Source organism: Rutilus rutilus (assembly GCF_951802725.1).
Source record: "Rutilus rutilus genome assembly, chromosome: 21".
NCBI classification, from domain to species: domain Eukaryota; kingdom Metazoa; phylum Chordata; class Actinopteri; order Cypriniformes; family Leuciscidae; genus Rutilus; species Rutilus rutilus.
In genome coordinates, this window is record NC_140226.1 from 25,181,429 (window position 1) to 25,201,691 (window position 20,263).

The 20,263-nt window shown below is 36.3% G+C and overlaps 1 protein-coding gene across 2 annotated transcripts; it reads right to left on the bottom strand.

Moving 5' to 3' along the window:
- Positions 1–2,705: 2,705 nt before the first annotated feature.
- On the bottom strand, positions 2,706–19,918 carry cenpf (centromere protein F). Of its 2 annotated transcripts, none has more exons than XM_084393790.1 (20): positions 19,807–19,918; positions 18,678–18,886; positions 18,391–18,587; positions 17,376–17,488; positions 17,201–17,292; positions 16,317–16,584; positions 15,968–16,170; positions 15,333–15,458; positions 15,097–15,225; positions 14,822–14,944; positions 14,544–14,679; positions 11,291–14,418; positions 8,927–10,924; positions 8,695–8,847; positions 8,470–8,604; positions 7,769–7,930; positions 7,484–7,658; positions 6,608–7,036; positions 6,297–6,472; positions 2,706–3,735 (listed from the first exon to the last, which is right to left on the bottom strand). In XM_084393790.1, exons 2-20 carry the CDS (start codon positions 18,837–18,839, stop codon positions 3,544–3,546), a joined length of 8,097 nt encoding a protein of 2,698 aa, XP_084249916.1. In that variant the 5' UTR covers positions 18,840–18,886; positions 19,807–19,918; the 3' UTR covers positions 2,706–3,543. The 2 variants fall into 2 exon arrangements, with proteins under 2 accessions (XP_084249916.1, XP_084249917.1); XM_084393791.1 differs by having other exon boundaries at positions 19,832–19,854.
- Positions 19,919–20,263: the final 345 nt, after the last annotated feature.

A 20,263-nucleotide genomic window follows, 5' to 3' on the forward strand; every position in this document is an offset into this window, starting at 1 on the left:
CAGTAAGCAAAACTCCTAAATTGTCAAAGACATGAGGACCTTAATAGTGCCTGCCGTTGTAAAGACTGTAATTCTGTTCCCCACTGCTTCGTTTTCATCCGCCTTAAATTCAATATGACGTCTAACCTGACTAAGGGATGCTCACTTCATTAGGGTAATTCAACCCTCGCCTGTTACTTTTTCTATTTTTGTCCACCAATGAAAATCATTCTAAACAAAGCCAAAGCAGAACCACGTTGCAGAGGAACACATGGCGGCTGTGTTTAACTCTATTTTTAGATACAGTTCCGAACTTCCCTAAGCACTTCCCCTCGGGGGAATCTACTCATATGTACACATCAGGCAGATCCATAGACCACAATGCAACCCGATTGTGATAGCACAACAGGAACTCGCAGTGCTTGCAACTAATTTAGCCACACACCTTATATGATTCAAACAGAGGGAAAAGTACTTTGCAGCTTTAAGTTAGTTAAATTAAGCAGTTTCGAAAAGTTATACTGAGATTAAACGGCATGGCTCCAGAGCAGATTCCAGGGCTTGGGGCGTTCCATTTAAACCCATTGCAAGGGTTCAGCCAGTGGTGGGCACTTGTGCAATATACCCAATGACATACATCCGAGTGAACGAGAAGTTATAGAGGGAACGCCATAAAACGCAGGTCTTAAACACAGCATGTGAAGCAGCTTTTTTAATGAATTGGTTAAGTGAATGATTCAATGACTCACTCAAACGGCACCTACAGTGTAACAATGTATAAAGAGTCACTGAAAAATGTCCACCTCTAACGCACAGACTTGACAGTCTTTCTGGACCAGTGTTAATTTTGTTGCCGCATAATTTTTGTCATTATTTTCGTCAACGACATTTTTTCAGAGATGAAAACAAGACGATAACTAAATAAAAACCAGTTTTGAATGTCAAAAACTATGACGAAAACTACTGACATTTTCGTCAATGAATAAAAATTTGACGAAAATGTTAGGTAGGGACGATTTGGGAAGAGATCCAGTCAGTACTGATGTGATGTCCTGCGTTTGTGGTAGATGTGCATATAATAATTAGTTGCATTTATGTAGCGCTTTTCTGAGTACTCAAAGCGCTTCAAATATGGAAGGGGGGAATCTCCTCAACCACCACCAATGTACAGCATCTACCTGGATGATGCGACGACAGCCATATTGTGCCAGAACGCCCACCACACACCAGCTTATTGGTCGAGAGAGATGAAGCCAAGTATATATGGGGATGATTAGAAGGCCATGATGGACAGAGGCCAATGGGCAAATTTGGCCAGGATGCCGGGGTTAAACCCCTACTCTTTTTCGAAGGGATTTACGTTAAACGGATGAGATAATACTCCTGTAAAGGATGATATTAATATTAATACATGTCCATTTTTCCTTCCCCAATAGATAGCATGTGTACAGTAGTCACAGTCCTTGACTTTGATCAAAATCATTTTCAGCAGAGTCAGCAGTCAGTCATATAATGGAATTTTCTTCAGCAGGACTAAAGCATCATTTTCTTCAATTACCAGGATCACAGTAGAAAGCTTTTTAAATCTGGAGTAGCCAATCTTAATATGATTATGATTTCATAGATTTTGGAAATACAAAGAAATCTTTTCATGTGCTTTTAGCATGCAAATTATAAATTCAATATCAGTGAGTAATATAGTTATTATGCACAGTGCTTGTTAGACAGAAAAAAAAAGATACACCATCTGATATTCCCTAAACATACACCTTTAAAATTGTATCTATGTAATATATGTAACATCAAAATTCAAAACTCAGAAACAGAACCGCAGATGTGTATAGAATTTTTCTGTTGATATTAAATTTGATTGAATCGCATTACATTTTATTGCACTGTACACAGAAGGAAGAGGATTTAATATGGCACCACATTCTAATTCTAAAAATGTCTCTGTGGACAGTCAAATTTATGTTTTCTATTAAAGCTGTCTGTCCTGAAATATTGAACTATGATCTAATCCAAAGGGCAGCTCTTCAAACTCAAAATAGCTATAAATATCAGCTGGCAAATTGTGCAATTTAATATAATAATGTGATGTTGTGGAAGTGACATGCAATTTTGGTAGTGCAAGTTAGTATTAAAATTACACGTGTTTGCATTTTTAATTTACGATATATTAATGTTGAATTTTGTCTTGACTGGTAAAACACCACAATTTACCTCATGGGATCAACTTAATAATGCACACGTATTACATAGTAAGCATGTCTGTGGAGTAATAAAAGCCCTATGTGGTAGCATTTTGCTGAAATTATTAAAAGATGACATGACATGATGTATTACTTTGCAGTGATACACCAGCAGAAACTTCAATGCCATGGAGGATTTGTTCTTGCTTTGCACTGCAAGAGAAAAACGGGCATTATACATTTATTTCCGACAACAAAGATACTTCATGAATATCTCATATACTACTAAAATTAGTTTTAGTTATAAATAAGCTGCCATAAAATAAACAATACATGAAAAACTTAAAACGTAAATTTGAAATGTTTCCTAATATTTATTTAAATAAAGTTTAAATAGAAGTACTAAGATTATTATAACTAAAAATAAATCTAAATTAAAGCCAAAAAGGCATTTTCTTAAATAAAATAAATAAATAAATAAATAAAAAAGCCTATAACACAATTACTAAAACTTAAACTAAAATAAAAATAATAAAAGCAAATACAAATTTTATTTCATTATTGTTAGAATAAACTCAACATCAAAACAGCTTTTGGTGTCAAATAATTTAAGTAAAAGGACTGACCAATAATGATGCAGGGGAACACATTTCAAGGTTGTCATGATGAAACACTCATTCATTGTATCATCACATAAGCTTTTTCTTTTTCTTCCCAAATCCTCTCAACTACACCTTAACCAAACCTCAGGGGAGATCTTCTGAGCGAATTTAAAAGCAAAGGTATTGATTTAAGAGCCAAGTAGACCTGTATTGAGTCAGAACCTGAACTAAGAATTAGATCCCTGTTGTTGTGTGTTCATTAATAATAGACTGTATTAGACAGTCTGCAAATAAATCTTTACTTATTACACAGCTTAATGCATTCAGGGCTGGAATTTATCATTGCTTAACAATAAAATCTGCCGTATTTCTTGCGTGCGAGTAAACAGCCAAAAGGCCACTTCCAGAAAACAGAAGTACTCAAACAAACATATTTGTGAGGCAGAGTGAAGTTTAGTAAAGCAGTCAGAAAAAACAATGACATACAGTAAAATGGAGTGATTAGTTGTAATGTTTCTATTTATAAAAATACAAAAGGATAAGAAATCAGGTCAATAACATACATACACTAAAACAATACCGCTATTCTGAGTTAATAACACATCAGATGTTTTGAAATAGTAAAAAAAAGAACGAAAATATGAGATGAACGAAACAAGACATAGAAAATATTATAAAAAACAAACATAGATACGGCTTCTTGAATATTATTTACAAAGCTAAAAAGCCAGTGTATAAACATTCTGCAAATTTGCATGGCATCCCAGTAATCACTGAACTTGGCAGTTGTCGTTTTGTTTTGGAGAAGCGCTGAGCCATTGCTGTTTCTCAGGGGTCTTCTTGAAGCCGCGAGAGCGCCTGCTAGTTTTCTGCACAGGGCTTCCACAGCTGTTTTCCCGTGGACTGTTGGCGAGTGGAGATAGTAAAGCCGCACTGCTCTGGGTGGCCTTAGGAGCCTGGACCTGAAAGTACATGAATAATGTCAGAAGAGAGCAACGCTGAGCTGTCAAGAATGCCCAGCAGCAATGTTCATCAATCAATCAATCAATGTTCAAAACAACTCATACTGTATCTTTCTTTGGGTGAAGTGCCAAGCTGAGGACAAGTGCAAAATGTATAAATATAAGATGTTGCAATCAATCAATCTTCTGTTCTCCCCTAACCCTTGACTTATACCCAGCATGTACTTTCTGGAGAAGAACCAGTGCTGAATAGTACTTGAAAATTGGCTGTGCTTGAAGCTGACTAATGGTTTGCTCATCTCGGCTCGCATCTGTTTCATTCAAAGTTCAGTTGTTGGTTTTTCAGTCATGTCATCTATTAATTAGGGCTGTCAATTGTATACTAATCTTTAGAGGGAATTAATTACATGATTTATTATTTAAATAAAGTGTATACTGTGTGTATATATAATTAGACAATATAGATAGACAATTAAGGTCATAGTCACAATGACTTGAGACACTAAAGAGACCTGCCCAGTTCAAGAGTCCATAAAAAAGACTGATAAAGTAAAAAGTGCTAAAAATGTGGCTTTTGTTATGGCAGTACATCATATTTCAAGGCTGTATATGTGCTTTAATGAATTTTACTCCGTGGCGGCCAAGGAACCACGCCACATAATGGGCTGATGGTGCAATAGGTGGCTCAGTGTTCATTGTTCTAGATGCGAAGTTTAATTGTTCCTAAAAAAAAAACCATTGGCATAATAAAAAGTAATCAAAATTTGGATTTCATTAGGGTAGTATATTTATATACTCCCATATAAAAGTTTAACAACCAATTAAAATAAATATTCGTTCAGTAAAATGTGCTAAAAATGTGTATTTCACAAGGTCAAAACACCCTTTATTATACCACTTTCAAATTTAACGCATCCTTACAGATGGCAGAGAAAGGCTGAGTTTCTTCATTCAATACTAACATCGCTTATTGCTAGCAGAGTCATAGATATAGGACTTTAGAAAGTGTCATATTATATAAAGGTTTAAAGGCTTATGCTTCAATAAATGACAAAAAAAAATAAGATTCTGGATTCAGCCTTGTACTAGATGAACTGCTCTAACGAAATCCAAAATGAGCACTTTTGCACGTCGTATTGCGCTAATCAGCCCATTTTATGGTGCGGTTTCATGGCCGCCACAGAGGCGCAAAAGCAGACATAAGGCCGTGATATTAGAGGTATCTGGCCTAATGAAAGCCAATTTTTGAGCAAATAGATCTTTATTAATTCATGCACATCCATACTCTCGTTTTCTTCATAGTAAAATGACAGTGACACACAAAGGAAATAGGTTAGAGTATATAAGAAGTGATTATTTTAATTGTTACACATTGCAATTGCCTCACTATAACTCACAATCTTGCTTCTTTTTTTTTTTTTTTATCAAAATGAGTGTCAAGTAAAAAAAAATATTTGTTAATCAGTATTATGCCACAAGTGCTAATGACCTAGCTTAACTTGTACTGAACCCGGATCATTCCTTTAAACTGACACATGGAAGCAGGAATGCAGAACTTTTGCCTCCATAAACTATGTCTTGAATCAGGTATTCAAGTTGGTGAAGGGTATTTCTGGGATATAAGAGTAACTCTGCAGCATGTGGTCTCCACTTCCCTTTGAATTCTTGAAGAATAAAAGGGAAAATCTCCAGGAAATGGTGACCTGGGGTAAGGTGACATGATCAGAGCTACGGAGGGAGTTAAAAGCTGACAGGAGAGCTTTAATGCCTCAGAGCACTTAAGGCTTTCCATATAATCTGAAATGGCATGAACAGTTTCATCTGGAAATGCTTTCATGGTCAGTAACTTTAAGAGCGACATGAGTTGACTACAGACTGCAGGTACATTTTCTGAGGGTCTATGATGCCCTCCTGTGGTTAAAGACTGAGGAATGCCTAAATATTTTCAGCTACACAATGAGAGTTAATGACATATAAACCACCTCTCATGTTTGTTTTCCCCATTTTTGTTCTTAAAATAACAGAACATTTATCAAAATATCATATTACATATTCAACTATTTTGGTCTACTCTTAGAATTTGGTATAACTGCACTGCTAATACGGTTGGCTGCTTTATGACAAATTGCTTGTGTTTTTCCAAATGTGTAAGTTGATTTAAATAAATGCATCTACTAAGTGACTATATGTAAATGTATTGTTATTATTTATATAAACAAATCCTAGTTTTCCCCCAATCCAGTATCAACATTTTACTGACTGTTGACATTGCGTGAAATAATTTTTTTTGCAATCCTGCTTTGATTGATGGCATAAAGAGTAGAATTGTAGGAGACAAACAGCCCATCTGAACTGTTAATGAATATCATTGAAGTAGAATTATTAGATCTGGCCATTTACAAGTTACAAATGGAAGGTTAATATATATAGCCTATATAGTTTGTAATATTTTCACCAAAGATTCAAACAAACTTTCATGGAATCAATACTATCATCACCATTTTGCGAGTAAATAGTTTACTTTGTGGTTGCAGGAAAAAGACACAGGTAGTTCTACTCACTGTGTTTGATTTCCTGCCCTCTGCTGTCTGTTTGGAGATTTGCACAGGATGTTCTGCTAAAATGGAGCTCTGCTGAGCCGCAGTCGTTCGGACGGCCAGACGAGGGCTGCAGCGCTGCACTGCAGTTCTGCGAACGATGAATGGGCTCATCTCTCCAATTGGAATATCTGCAAAACCTGTGCAGAAAGAAGTGATATTGATCAATGACTTCACTTGTTCCTTCAATTGTGAAAGTTTGATTGAGCACAACTCACATATGAATGTGAAGGCTGTGCCATGAGGACGTATAACAAATGGTGATAACCTCTCACCTTTCTGAACAAGTTCAGGCAAACCCTCTGGTCTGTAATCCTCATCGTCTTGTGTGGCTTTAGGTGTGGCAGCCGCAGCTTTCAGTCTTTTGGTGATACTGTGCAGGGCTTCCTGTGCTTTGCTGGGAGTGTCATCCGCTGCTCTCTGTCTCTTTCCTGCTGGCACGCTCTTAGTGTCTTCCACTGGCTTATTGTTCTCCATGTCACTCTTCTCAGACCTCAGGGACCTCCTGTTCTTGGGTGTCTTTGTCTGGGTGCTCATCTGCTTGAGCTGGTTCTTGAGGCTTTCATTGGTCTCTTCCAGCTTGTGAACTTTGACCATGAGGCTGCAGTATCGGTCCATGTTGTCGTCCGCCTCAAGGCTCTTTTCCTCCAGAGCTTCCTTCAGCTCCTGTAGTTCTTCCTGCAGGCCGTCACTGCTGCCATCACCTGTTAACATGACAGATGCTGTAAAACAGATTTTTTACAAAAAAGGGAATCTCTGTACATCTATCTGATATGCTTTAAATTGATATACTGTGTCCAAAAGTCTGAGATCACCAGTGAATATGCTAGTACTTTGAATTTTGCATTTATATAACATTAGCATTTATTACATTAAACACATATTTTTTTAATGTAATATATATTATTTAAAAAACAAATGAAATGCCCAGAGAGCAAAATCCTAAATATATCTTATTGAATTTCCATCATGTTTCTTTGTTTAACATTTATCAAAATCCAAAAACGGATTATTTCAGTTTAAAACAAGATGGACAAATTTTAAATATGGCCGATATGAAATCACTTGACAAAAAAAAAGAAAAAAAAAAAGAAAAAAAAGAGACAGTCCTATGCAAGTTAGTGTTATGTTCTCTTGAGTTTTGTCTATACCTTGTTTCTGTGAGGCCTGCAGTGCTGCTATCTGTTGTCCCTGCTGCTGAAGTTCTTCCTGAAGTGCTTGCTTCTCACGTTCCAGCTGTTTGCATGACTTCATCCACAAATTGATCTTACTCATAGCACTGTCCTTCTCTTTGGACAAACGCACAACCTTAGAGTCAAACTCTGCCTACAGGGACCAAGACCAATAAATATAAAAGTTAATTACTTTACTAAATATAGAATGAAAATTGTGTCCAAAATAATGAAGAATGAACAGAAAAACAACAAAAACAATACCTTTTCATTTTCACAATATACCAATTTATTTTGTAATTCCTTTAAGGCAGACTCCACATCTGAATTTTGAGACTTGAAGCTATTGAGGTCAGAGAGATACTGTGCAGCCTTTTCTTCAAACATCATCATTTCTTCCTTCAGTTTATTAATGTCCATCTCATGCTGTTGAATATAACAAAAAAAACTAAATGTTTTTACTGAACTCGATAAAAAATATATATTTTAAGAACAGTATTATTGTGAAATATTATTACAATTTAAAATAAAAAATATTTTAAAATTAAAATATAAAACAGTTAATTCAAATTATAAAATAAAATTTCTTCCTGTGATGGCAAAGCTGAATTTTACTCCATTATTCAGTCTTCAATGCCAAATGATTCTTCAGAAATTATTTTAATTGATGATTTGGTGCTCAAGAAACATTTCTAATTATAACAGCTGAAAATAGTACTTAATATTTTTTGCAAAAAAAACGTGATAATTTTTTTTCAGGATTCTTTGATAAAAAGAATAAAAGAACATAATTTATTTAAAATATAACTTTTTTTGTAATGATGATAAAGTATTTTGCGTCCTTGACTACTTGCTGAATAAATGTAAAAAATAAATGCATTGTTATCATAACACTATGCTAGAATGCACAGCACTACCTTTGTTTAAAAAAAACCCCACATTGTTACAATATTACATCTACCCACCTGCTGCTGTACATGTTTCAGGTTCTCCTCATGCCTCCTGTTAATTTCCTTCATCTGAACATCATGACTTTCTTGAATATCAGATACATTTTTCTGCAGGCCATCTTTCTCTATCGTCAATGCTTCCAAGCCAAGCTGAAAGGTGCAATAAAAATGTGTGTAGTGTAAGCAGAGACTGAATATCAATGAAGCCAGTGTAAAACACGGTGAAGGACAAATTCTTACCTTGTATGTTTCGATTTGTTTTTGAGACTCCTGCATTTGACAAGTCAATTGATTATGATTAATCTCCAATATATTATGCTTTTCCCTTGCCTCACACAGTTCTTGCTGATGTTGCGTATGGAGGTGCAAACTGCTCTCATGTAGTGCATTTAACTGAAAGCAAATGCAAATAAATTAATATGTGAAATGAGAACAAGGAGAAAAAAGAAACTGCAAAGGTAATGCAAAATACCTTTTCTGTTAGTTCGGAGTTCATGAGCTTCATAGCATCAAGTTGGCTCTCTAGCTGTTGGACATTGTTCTCTAGAGAAGTGACACTTTTCTGCATGACCTCTATCTTGGAAGACTGCATATGCGTCTTCTCCTCCAACTGTGCAATAGTACACTGTAACTTGACCTTGTCCTTTTGCAATTCATCTCGCTCAACCTGAATTGAAGATAGCGCCTGCAGCTCATCTATTTGTGACTGAAGTCGGGCATTTTCTTTGCGAAGCTCCTGCTGGCTGTTTTCAAAGTCTTTCAAGACTGACTGGTTGGTTGAACAAAGCTCTGCCTGACACCTTTCATATTCGAGAACTCTCTGGGCAAACTCTTCGTTTTCAGATTGCAAAGACAGCAACTGAGAGGTCAAATCCTGTGCAATCAGTTCTTTCGATTCTACTTCCGTTCGACAGAGTTGAAGTTCCTCCTCCATGGCACCAACTTTAAATTGGAAGTCTGTGATCATCTGTTGCTGATTCACTGTTGCCTCTTCCACAGATTTAAGCTTTTCAGAAGCTGCTTGATTGGACAACTGCAGTTCATCAATTAGGCTGTTCTTTTGCTCAAGTTCTTGCTCAAGTTTATACTTCTCCTCCTTGAGATCCTTCAGCTCAGTGACCATCTCTTCGATTTTCTTGGTAAGCTCTTGCGTTTCAGCCTGTATTTCCTCAAGCTCGGCTTTGGCACTCTCTGCTTGAAGAATGGCGTCCTCCAGATTTTGGTCAGAAAGTTCTTTTTCTCTCTCAAGCTTTTCAATGTTGTCCTGAAGAACATCTGCCTTCCTCTGTGCAGCTTTGAGCAGCTGACTCATGTGGTTCTTTTTCCGTTCGTCAGATTCAATTCGTACCTTCAGTTTTTCAATGCCCTGTCTCATCTGAGCTACTTCCTCCTGAGTCGAAATCAACCTGGAGGCTATTTCACCTTTCTCCAAGAGAGACGATTCAAGGGACTGGGACAGCCTGACGTTCTCATTCTCAAGTGATTGGATTTTGGAAGACATGTTTTCAGACTCTCTTGAAGCAAAATTCTCATTGTTCTTTAAACTGTTTAATTCACTAAACAAATTTGTATTGTCTTCATTCAAAAGAGCCACTGTATTCTCAAGGTTTTGAGACTGTTGAATTAGTTGCTCTTTTTCTTTCCTCAGGACATCAATTTGGTTAGATGCAGCCTCGATTTGTCTTTTCCCTGCCCTAATGTCCTCTTCTAGTTCTTTTATAAGTTCTCGTGTATTGCTCTCTCTCTTCTCCAGAAGCTCAGCCTTTTCTTTCAACTTCATTAAGGAGTGGTTTTCACTTTCCCTTACATCAGTACACAAAATAAGCTCTTCTTTAAGTCGCCCACCTTCTGCCATAGTTGTATTAAGTTGTTGTTCAAGGCTGTAATTTGTCCTCCTAGCTGCATCAAGCTCTACTGCTTGCCTTTGTTTCTGTTCTTGTATCTCATCTATGTCAGCCTCCATGGAAAGGATGTGCTTTTCTAAATTGGCCTTTTCAGAACGTACTCTTTTTAGTTCGCTCTCAATCTGGAAAAATTTCTCATCCCACTCACCTTTTGCCATCTCTAAGCTTTCCATCATCTCCATAACATCTGAGAGCTGGCATTTGGAGGTCTGTAGCTGTAGTTTCAATGAATTGATCTCTTCTATCAACTCTCCAATGTGGTTGCTCAGTTTCTGGTTTTCTTGAGTGACAGACATCAATTTTTCTGTGCTGTTTGTCTTTTCTATTTCCGTTTCACGAACTTTGCCCTCCAAGTCAGAGCACAAATGTTTTCTAATTGCCATTTCAGATTCCAAGACTTCAAACCGGGATTGCAAATGTTGAACCTCCTTTTCGCGTGTCCTTAGAGATTCCTTAAGTCCTTCAAGTTCCACAAGTATTTTTTCACTTTCCTGGCTAATATCTGGAGTGGAGTCTGACTCTTCAGGATGATGGATTATGTTCTTCTGTGCTTTGGATGTCATTTCCTGATCAAGATGAAAAAAAAAAGAAAAAAAGTTATGAATACAAATCAAGAGAAATTAAATCAAATAGCTTTTTGATATCAGCAGAGCTTTAAACCTATATTTCACCCAGTTACACTTTGTTTAAATGCAATGATTTAAGCTGCACTCTGTAATTTTCTAGTTTATGTCATACGGGCGGCCTGAATGTAACATCACACAAAAGGAAATTTTCAGTTCACTGATGCAATTGCAAAAATGTGCAGGTCAAAGTCATGATTAATTTATTTCACAAGTGAAATACACCTTTAAGTCAGCACTTTAACTGATATAATGCATAATATCTGAATTCAAAACATCTGACATTAAATTGTGAAATACATAGGTTACCTGTGAAGTTTCAGTAGCTAGCAAGGAGGAGGATGCAAGGTCCAATTCCTGCAGTTGCTGCATTGTCTCCAGTTGTGAGGACAAGTTCTCTGCGTGTTGTTTTTCTTCTTGGAGTTTGGCCTCCAACTCATTTTTGATATTGAGCATTTTCTCCTCCATGCTCTGGAGCTCTTTAGCATGCTGTAATTTGATTTGATCTATTTGAACCCTAGTTTGCTCCTCCATGGTTCTGACATTCTCCTTAAGAACATGAGATATCTCCTCAAGTTCCCTGGATTGATTTTGCATTAGTTCCTTCAGTGGTAACTGTCTGATATCCTCATCTGATGACAAGGATGTTTGGGCCTCTTCTTGTGAATTAAGCTGCTCTCCAGGTGATGAAATACTCAGAACAGCAGTATCTTCTTCAAAGGGCAAAATAGATGTGTTGGCAAATGCCATTTCGGAAATATCTTGGTCATTCTCATATGCGGTTTGCTCTTTATTCATTGTGTCTGCATCAGAGTAACCCTCTGCATCAAGATTCTTCTCAGACAGAAGCTGTTCCATGCGAGTTTGCTGTTCAACTATCTGAGACAGCAGATAATCATGTGCCTGCTTTAATTTATCCGCTTGCTCCTGGGAATTCTGAGCATCTGCTTTCAATACCTGGATATCAGATTCCAACTTCAGTTTTTGTTCCATAAGATTGTTGTACATTGCTTCAAGGTTTGTCTGCTTGCAATTCTCTTGCTCTAGGGAAACTTTAAGATTTTCATGGGTTACATGGAGAGACTCCAACTCTTTGACTAATGCAGAACTAGATTGTTGTTCCTTTTGTGTTTCCTCCAAACATGCAGATAGCAGGGACACTTCAAGGACACTCTTTTTATAGTCATCTTTGACAGACTCGAGCTCTGCTTGTAGGGTGGACCTCTGAGCCTCACTATCACTTAACTTTGCTTCAAGAACACTGATGTTGCCTTGCAACTCCTCTACCTGTGTTTCATTATCTTCAAGATCCATCTGCAACATTTCAAGCTGTACTTCAATTTTGCTCACATTAATCTTTTTTTCATTCAATGTCTCTAATGCTTTAGCTTTCTCAGACTGAGCTTCCTGAAGTTTGTTTCTCAAAGATTCAATCTCACAGGATTGTGTGGCTTCTTGGCTTTTCAGAATGGTCAAAGCAGCTCTGAGACTTTCTATCTCCTGCTCATGAGGAAATGCATTTTGTTTCAAGTCTTCAAGTTCCTTTGCAACTTTCTGATAGGAATCAGTGTCCTCCTTATGTTGGTCCTTTGATAAGTCAAGATCTTGCTTCAGCTTTTCCTTTTCGAGGGTAGCCTCCTTCAGTTTTTCTGAAACATTTCTGACCTCCAAACATTTGCTCTGTAACTCTGCCTCAAGAACACTGATGCGCTCCTCTAAACTATTTTGTTTTTTAAAATGAGTTTCCTTTTCAGAGACATAAACTTCAGATTCCCTGTTATGTCTCTCAGTGAGCTCCTTGATACTTGTCTCTAATAAAGCTTTTTCTTCAGATCTGTCCAGTAAATTTTTTTCCAGACATAAATTCAGCTCTACAGTAGAGTCAAACTGTTTCTGAAGACTTTCTAGTGAATTCTTTAGTGTGGCTGACAAATGATTTGAGGCCTCAAGCTCACTTTGTATTAAAACAATCTTTTCTGCCATGGCATCTTTTTCAGCAAGTGCTTCCGTCATTATGGAAAGCTGTTTAAGATGTTCTTCTTTCTCTTGGCAAACAACATCATTGAGCTTTTGAAGGCTTTCATACTTCTCAGATAGATCATTTGCTTTATTTTCAAGCTCTTCTTGTTTTACTTTGAGTTGTGCATTATCCTGCTCCATGCTTGATGCTTTCCTTCTTTCTTCATCTATTTCTTTTGCAAGATTTTCAGCTATTGTCTTCTGATTTTCCAACTCAGTGGCGGTCTGAACTTGTAGCTCCTTTACTTTTTCTAAGGAACTTCTTGTTTCTTCTGCTTCAGAAACAAGACAATTAAACTGCTCTTCAAGAGACTTATTCTTTTGTAACATTGATTCAACTTCATTAATAAGATCTTTTTCCCTCTTTTCCACCAAAGACACTTTCTCTACTAGATCTTCTTTGACTTTAGAAAGATCATCATATTTTTCCTGAATATCTGCATTTAAATCTTTTTGAGACTTTAGGTCTGATTCTAAGAAGGCAATATTCTCAAGAACATCCTGCAGAGATGTTTCCACATTGAGTTTTTCTTGTTCCAACTCTTTGTTTTGTGCAAGGCGGACTTCACATTCTTTAGCCAACATGTCTTTCTCTTCTTTGAATTTATCTAGCTCCTGCTCTCGCAAGGCAAATGATTCCTGAAGATGCTCAATCTCAGTTCTGTTCATTTCAATAATGGAGTCCTTTGATTTAGCCAGGTCACAAGCACTATCATATTCTTCAAGGAGCTGACCATGGGCCTGCTCCATTCCTTCCACCTTACTTGTTTCTTGATGCAGTTTAGTTTCAAGCTCGCTCACCTGCTCCTGCATTAGAGAGATTTGTTGCTTCAAATTGTCCATCTCCTTATTATGTTTTTGATGTGTCTCACTAAACTGCTGTTGAAGCTCCTCATACACTCTACCTTTTTCCTCCAGCTCCACACATTTTACAAGCAGTTCACCTTTGAGTGAATCAATCTGACCAGATAGGCAAATCTTCTCATTTTCTAAATCTTGCATCTTTTCCTGAAAGCCATCATGAGCATCACTGAGTTTGGCCTTGTCTTTCTCCAGATCTGCAATTTTACTCAGCATTTCCTCACGGTTGGATTCGGTGTTGTTAATCAACTGTTCCTTTTCGTTTTTCCACTCCAGAAGAGCTTCATACTCTTTCTTCATTTCAGCAACTTCTTTCTGACAGGAGTTTGAGGTCATTTTGAGGTCTTCATTTTCTTTCTCCACAGCACAAATCTTATTAACTTTGAGGTCAACTTCATGAACTAGTTTTTGCAACTCAGCCTGAGTCTTCAAATTCTTTGCTTCTGTTTCAGCCAGAGTTTTCTTGGCATTTTCCAATTCTTGAGATGATGATGCACTTTGACGTTCCATTTTTTTGCGCAGTTCAGTCAGTTCTTCACTCTGGGTTTGTGTCTTCACTGAAGGTAATGAGTAAAAATGATTAGATAACATTTTAGGAAAAAAAATGAAGGAAAATCTAAAGAAATGCTTTATGTAATACTGAAAATGTACCAATGAGATTTATTACACTTTTTAAACATACTTTTTAAATCATCCACCATCGTACGGCTTTTGGCAAGGTTTTGCTCAATATTTTGTTTTTCCTCTTCAAGTTGTTTGACCCTCTTCATTCCTTGGTCTAACTGACAACTGAGAGTGTTCTTCTCTCTCTGCATCTCCTAAGATAAGCAGAAACAAGTCATTTACATGCTTTTGTACTACAAACTTTAGTCCACATACTCCATAAAGTAAAATCTGTTATTAGTAAATCAAAACAAGCCAACTAATACCTTTTCTTTAACAGATACACAAAGAACTTACATCAAATTTCTTCTTCAACTCTGCCTCCTTCACTTGACTGGCCTGTAACCCCTGCTCAGACCTGAGAAGTTTCTGTTTCATCTCTTCCAAATCTTTCTCCAGTCGATTCTTTAGAGCAGTTACCTTTAAAACCAATGGCATTCTGTTGTGATTAACTTAGCCAAATGTGTATAAAGAAAGTGAAAAGAAACAAAATAAAAAGAAAATATACTGAACAGAAATGTGTTATTCATAACAGTTATAAAACAATAGTCATAGTTGAATTTTCAAATTACCTTATCCATATCTGATTGCAAAACATTGTAGTCTTTTTTGGCTTGCTGGATCTCCATACTCGTTTTATTTTTTACCTGGTTAAATTGCTGCTCAAGAGCTTGATGGGAGCTTTGAAGTTGTGCAAGTTCCTTAAATGAGTGAGAAGACAAACATTTGTAAATTTCAGCTGATCCAATATTCAGAAATATATTTTTTAAAAACCATTAAATTATATTTGACAGTAAGGAGACAAGACCTTCTGACTCGCTCTCTCCTGGTCTTTGATTTTCTGCTCCAGAGATCGATGCACGCTTTCAGCATTATGTCTCTGACAGTTCATCTCCTCTGTTACCTGCTTCAGCTTCATTTCAACTGAAGAACACTGAGGAGCCAAAATCAACCAAAGATGAACTACTGTATTCACATGATAACTCATTCACTCAACAATGAACCCCACCCCCCTCCCCTCAACCAAATTACTACAACATGAAAATATATATAGAGGACACTTAATGTTTTAATATCTTCATACATTATACATAACATATAATCATGATAAAATATAAAGTAAAGTGGCAATTATTTTAAAGAAACAAGCACACTTTTGAAGCAAAATAGTGACATTTTTTGCATTGATTTTCTTTAAAGTTTGCTTGTGTTAGCTTTAAAATAAATCGTTAGCCTCATAGCATAATTGCCTAAGTAATATTTTTAAAAAAAGTACTCAGGCAATTATGCTATGAGGCTAATGAAATGTTACTTGCTATAATTCAATTTATATATTTTAAGTGTGTTTTAAATACTTTCTGGGGCCACTGTATATAAGATCATTTATCTTCTATAAATTATATAATATGCAGTAGTATAATGTATTAAACAGATCTACATTACCTTAGAAACTGACTGCTCATACTGGCCTGTAGTCTTTGTGAGTTCATCTCTGGACTTGCTCAGGAGTTTGTCCTTGTCTGCCAAATCTTTCCTGACCATTTCCAGTTGAGTTTGAATTTCACTGAATTTATTGATCTGATTCTTCATATCCTTCTCTTGAGCCTGAAGACGGAGCTCTAACTCAGAAACCCTGGACCTCAGATCTGATCAGTATAAGAAAGCAAAAAAAAACAGCAACAAAATGTGTTACCTCAAGGCATATGAAGATTATCACTGCAGGGCTGTATTCAAAAGCATATTCTCAATTACATAATAAAAAAATTAAATCCATCTGTAAGGTCAGACCAACCTTGATTTATATTCTTAAGCTGTTCCATCTGCTGTGATCCAGCTGTGTCACTTTGAGTGCCTGATGTGAACTGCTGTTGTGGCTTTACTGGTGTGTCATCACAAGACCATGACATCCCAGAGGGTCCGTTTCGTCTCCTAGATGGTGTCTCCATCACAGTCTGAGACTGATGACTGTGTATTTTTTGGTCTTGCTGCCAAGGGAAAATTGAGGACCCTGTCTGCTGTCTTGCAATGTCTTTATGGCTCACTGCAGACTGGTTCAGAAGCTTCAGGTGTTACAAAAGAGAGATGCATTATTACCATTTAGTAAATTAAAGGGCTAGTTCTCCCAAAAACAGAAATTATGTTATCATTTACTCACCTTCATGTTGTTTCAAAACACTAAGACTTTTGTTCATCTTCGGAACACAAATTAAGAAATTTTTAATAGTCTACGCAACTACCAATTTTACTTTTACTTGTGTAACACACAAGAGTGAACCTCGTTGATTTTTGCACGTCAAGCAAACATGCTTGAGCTTCAGTTTAGCATATCCAATGTGTGCGTTGATTAATGTTTATATGTGAATAAACGCCTAAATTAAATCTGTTCATCATAAAGCGATCATGTGTTTCTCTTCAGAAAATTTTGACTAAACCACTCAATTCAAATGGATTAGTTTATGTAATTTTTATAAGCATCAAAGTGGTAGTTGCGCACTGTCAAATCTGGGACAAAAATCTCCAAGATTTCATTAAAAATATCTTAATTTGTGTTCTGAAGATGGAGAAAAGTCTTATGGGTTTGGAACGACATGAGGGTGAGTAAATTACATAATTTTCATTTAATATACCATCTAACTACAAGGCTCTTTTCACCAAAATTGTATGTATTTTACTTACTTTTACATGCATGACTTTGATTTCAGCTTCCAACCTTTTCCGCTCCTCAACCTCTCGATTGTACTTTTCCTGTAGGTCACTTATTTTTGAGTCTGAAGATGCAATATTATAATGTTTAAGTATGTTGCATTCATTCTGCATTGCATTTTTATTTTCAATACAATTCATATCTTACCTTGTTGCCAATGATTAGGTGTTGCAGGGGTTGCAAAAGTTTTCTGCGGTGTACTTAACTGCTGGATTTCTGAAGAATGTGAAGTTTGGGATCGTTCCAATTCATGCTTATACCTGAATAAAATCAAATAAAAAATTAAGCCAAGTCCAAGATGAGTCATTTTTGGCTAGTTTTTATACATATTAGACTATATAATACTATTATATAAAAGTTAGTTACACATTTAAAAATAATAATGATATTATACTGATAACTTTGTCACAACTCACAACAATAGTCCTATTTGCACTGGATTAGTATTATCTGGGGACCTCGTGTGATTTAGAAATGACCCACCCACATCTGAATTTCGTGTGGCGCATTCGCACGGGATAAGCGAAGCCTGTGATTTTACTCGAATTTACAGACTTATCTCCCGGATATGATGTCAATAGGCTATTGCTTGGAAATAACTTGTTATTATAGGTCTAGCTGTATGATATATCATAAACAGAGTAAAGTTCCTTACCGCATGCTGCTATACATGTAATTCATCTCCATCTAATCATTAGGGCCCGAGCACCGATGGTGAGAGGACCCTATTGTTTTTCTTTTTGTTTTTGCTCTTCTGATGGTTTTCAGATTTCTCTTTCTGCAAATTGTATAGCTGTATGGTGTATAGCGATATGACCCAGCACCCAAAATACTATCAAAACACTCCAACACTCCATTCTTCGCGAAAGATGGATAAAAAAGCACACAGGAAACAAAAACCTTGAAAAAATTATAAACGACCCCGGCAAATCACAGAGATGCCGATTCGCACGGGACTAATATTATCACAGGACCTCGGTGTTCGGCGAAATATGGTTGGTCATTTGCGGGGGAATTTTTACTTTACAAATTACAGACATGGCCGATTTGCACAAGATTAAGATCACAGACAACCTCCACAATTATTACAAATGACTAGAGGTCACCAGGTAATACTTATCCTGTGCAAATAGGGCTAAAGTATTAAGCACAGTCCACTTACTTTTTGACCTCTTGCTCTAGTCTATCAGTCTGCTTCTTGCACAGGTTTAGTTGCCCCTCCAGATAATTCACCTGTTGCTCCTTCGTTTGGATGTCATGTGCAAGTTTCTGTCTAGTCTTTTCCAGACTTTCACAAGACTCTACCAAAGACTGGTTCTCCCTCTTAAGGGCAGACGCTTCACTTTTCTCACTGTCCATCTGTAGGGAAATACAATACACAAATAATGGAGATATTTAAATCTGCTAAAATCTGAGGAAATCTACTCTGATATTTCTCAGGTAACTGACCTTTTGCCTCTGTTTCTGTAAAGTAGCTTCAAGGGAATCCATCTGAAACTGTTTCTGTTGTCTTTCCTTCTTTAACTTGTCAAGCTGCCCTTCAATCTCTTGGATCTTTAGTAAGGCCTTTGCAGGAAGGCCATCCTTCCACTCTTCTACAGCCCAGCTCATACTTACTGAAGATGCTGTGTTGCTCCTCAAAGAAAAACTGGCATGCTCTGAAGAATACAATGAGCAACATTTGTTTTATAAAACTCCCGATCAAGATGAAATATTACAGAATTATATGCATAACCTAACACTGAGATAAAACAGGCTACATATTGGCAAAATTGACTGTATACAATAATATAAATAATTTAACATTAAATTATTAAACACTGTCGGATACAACAAAAAAATCTCACATTTATTATAAATATTGGCAAATCTTGAATCAACTTCACTTAATGAATAATAGATGGTTTCAAACTTATTTTCAGCTTCATCTACTGCAGTCACCAGTCTGACAGAATATTATTACGATGTTGACAAATTACTGTTCACAAAATAATAATATTTTGCATTTCACACATGTATTAAATGCTGAAGGATCTAACGTTACTTAAAATGAGGGATTATATTTGATTTTACATGTCAAAAGTACAATATCAGGACATGTGTAACATGTTTAGACTCATATTAAGTGAAATATAGAAAGAGGACCTCCAGGATGAAAACCGAGTTTAATATTACCTAATTCCATTAATATTTTAGGGGCACAGCTGTGAGACATAATAAGTAAGTTAACGTTATGTAATAAAAATAACTTCTTCACCCTATTAGTTTCTTTAAAATAATAAATATTTAGATTTCGGTAAATATATTGCAAGTAACTAGTCAGTTATGATCGGAGGTGGTTTTAGGTTTAGTTAAAGTTATATTTTTATAGAACAAAAAATAAAAATGATATGTGTTTAAGTCTTATATGTTTTAAAGGCAGGTAAGTTAACGTAAAGTTGTGAATTTTTTTTTCTTCATATGAGTCGGCTAGTATGACACGCGGATGGTTTTAAGACATCAAATTACTTCATAACGGCTTTTAACATTCCACTCTCAACAAAGAAATACTACATTCGACAAAAATATATTATCTTACCAGAAATAAAGAAAGAACCCCTTACGGTTACTCTCTGTAGGTTCTTCCCTTGTGTCCTTCTTCAGTTACTGAAGTGGAAAATTCAAAAAAAGGTTCAAAATTGTTGGTGACTGAATGCAGCGTGGTCATTGGCGCGTTTGGCATACGACGTAAGAACATATCGGCCTCTGATTGGTCATCCCTATCCATTCGAATTTAACTCCACCCACCATTTTTTTTTAAATATATTCTTTTATTTCAGAATTTAAATGACTAGCCGGGTGAACCAGTAAACGTTCATCCAAAAGTCCATTATAAACAACCGACGACTTGCAAAAAATAACACTTTTAAAAACACCTGAACACAAATAAAGACTCAAAGAAATTCTGCTTCCTTAATATCCATATTAAAAGAAAACTTTAATCATGTTTGTCTTTATAATTAGTGACATCTGAAACTGGGCAAACCTGACGACCA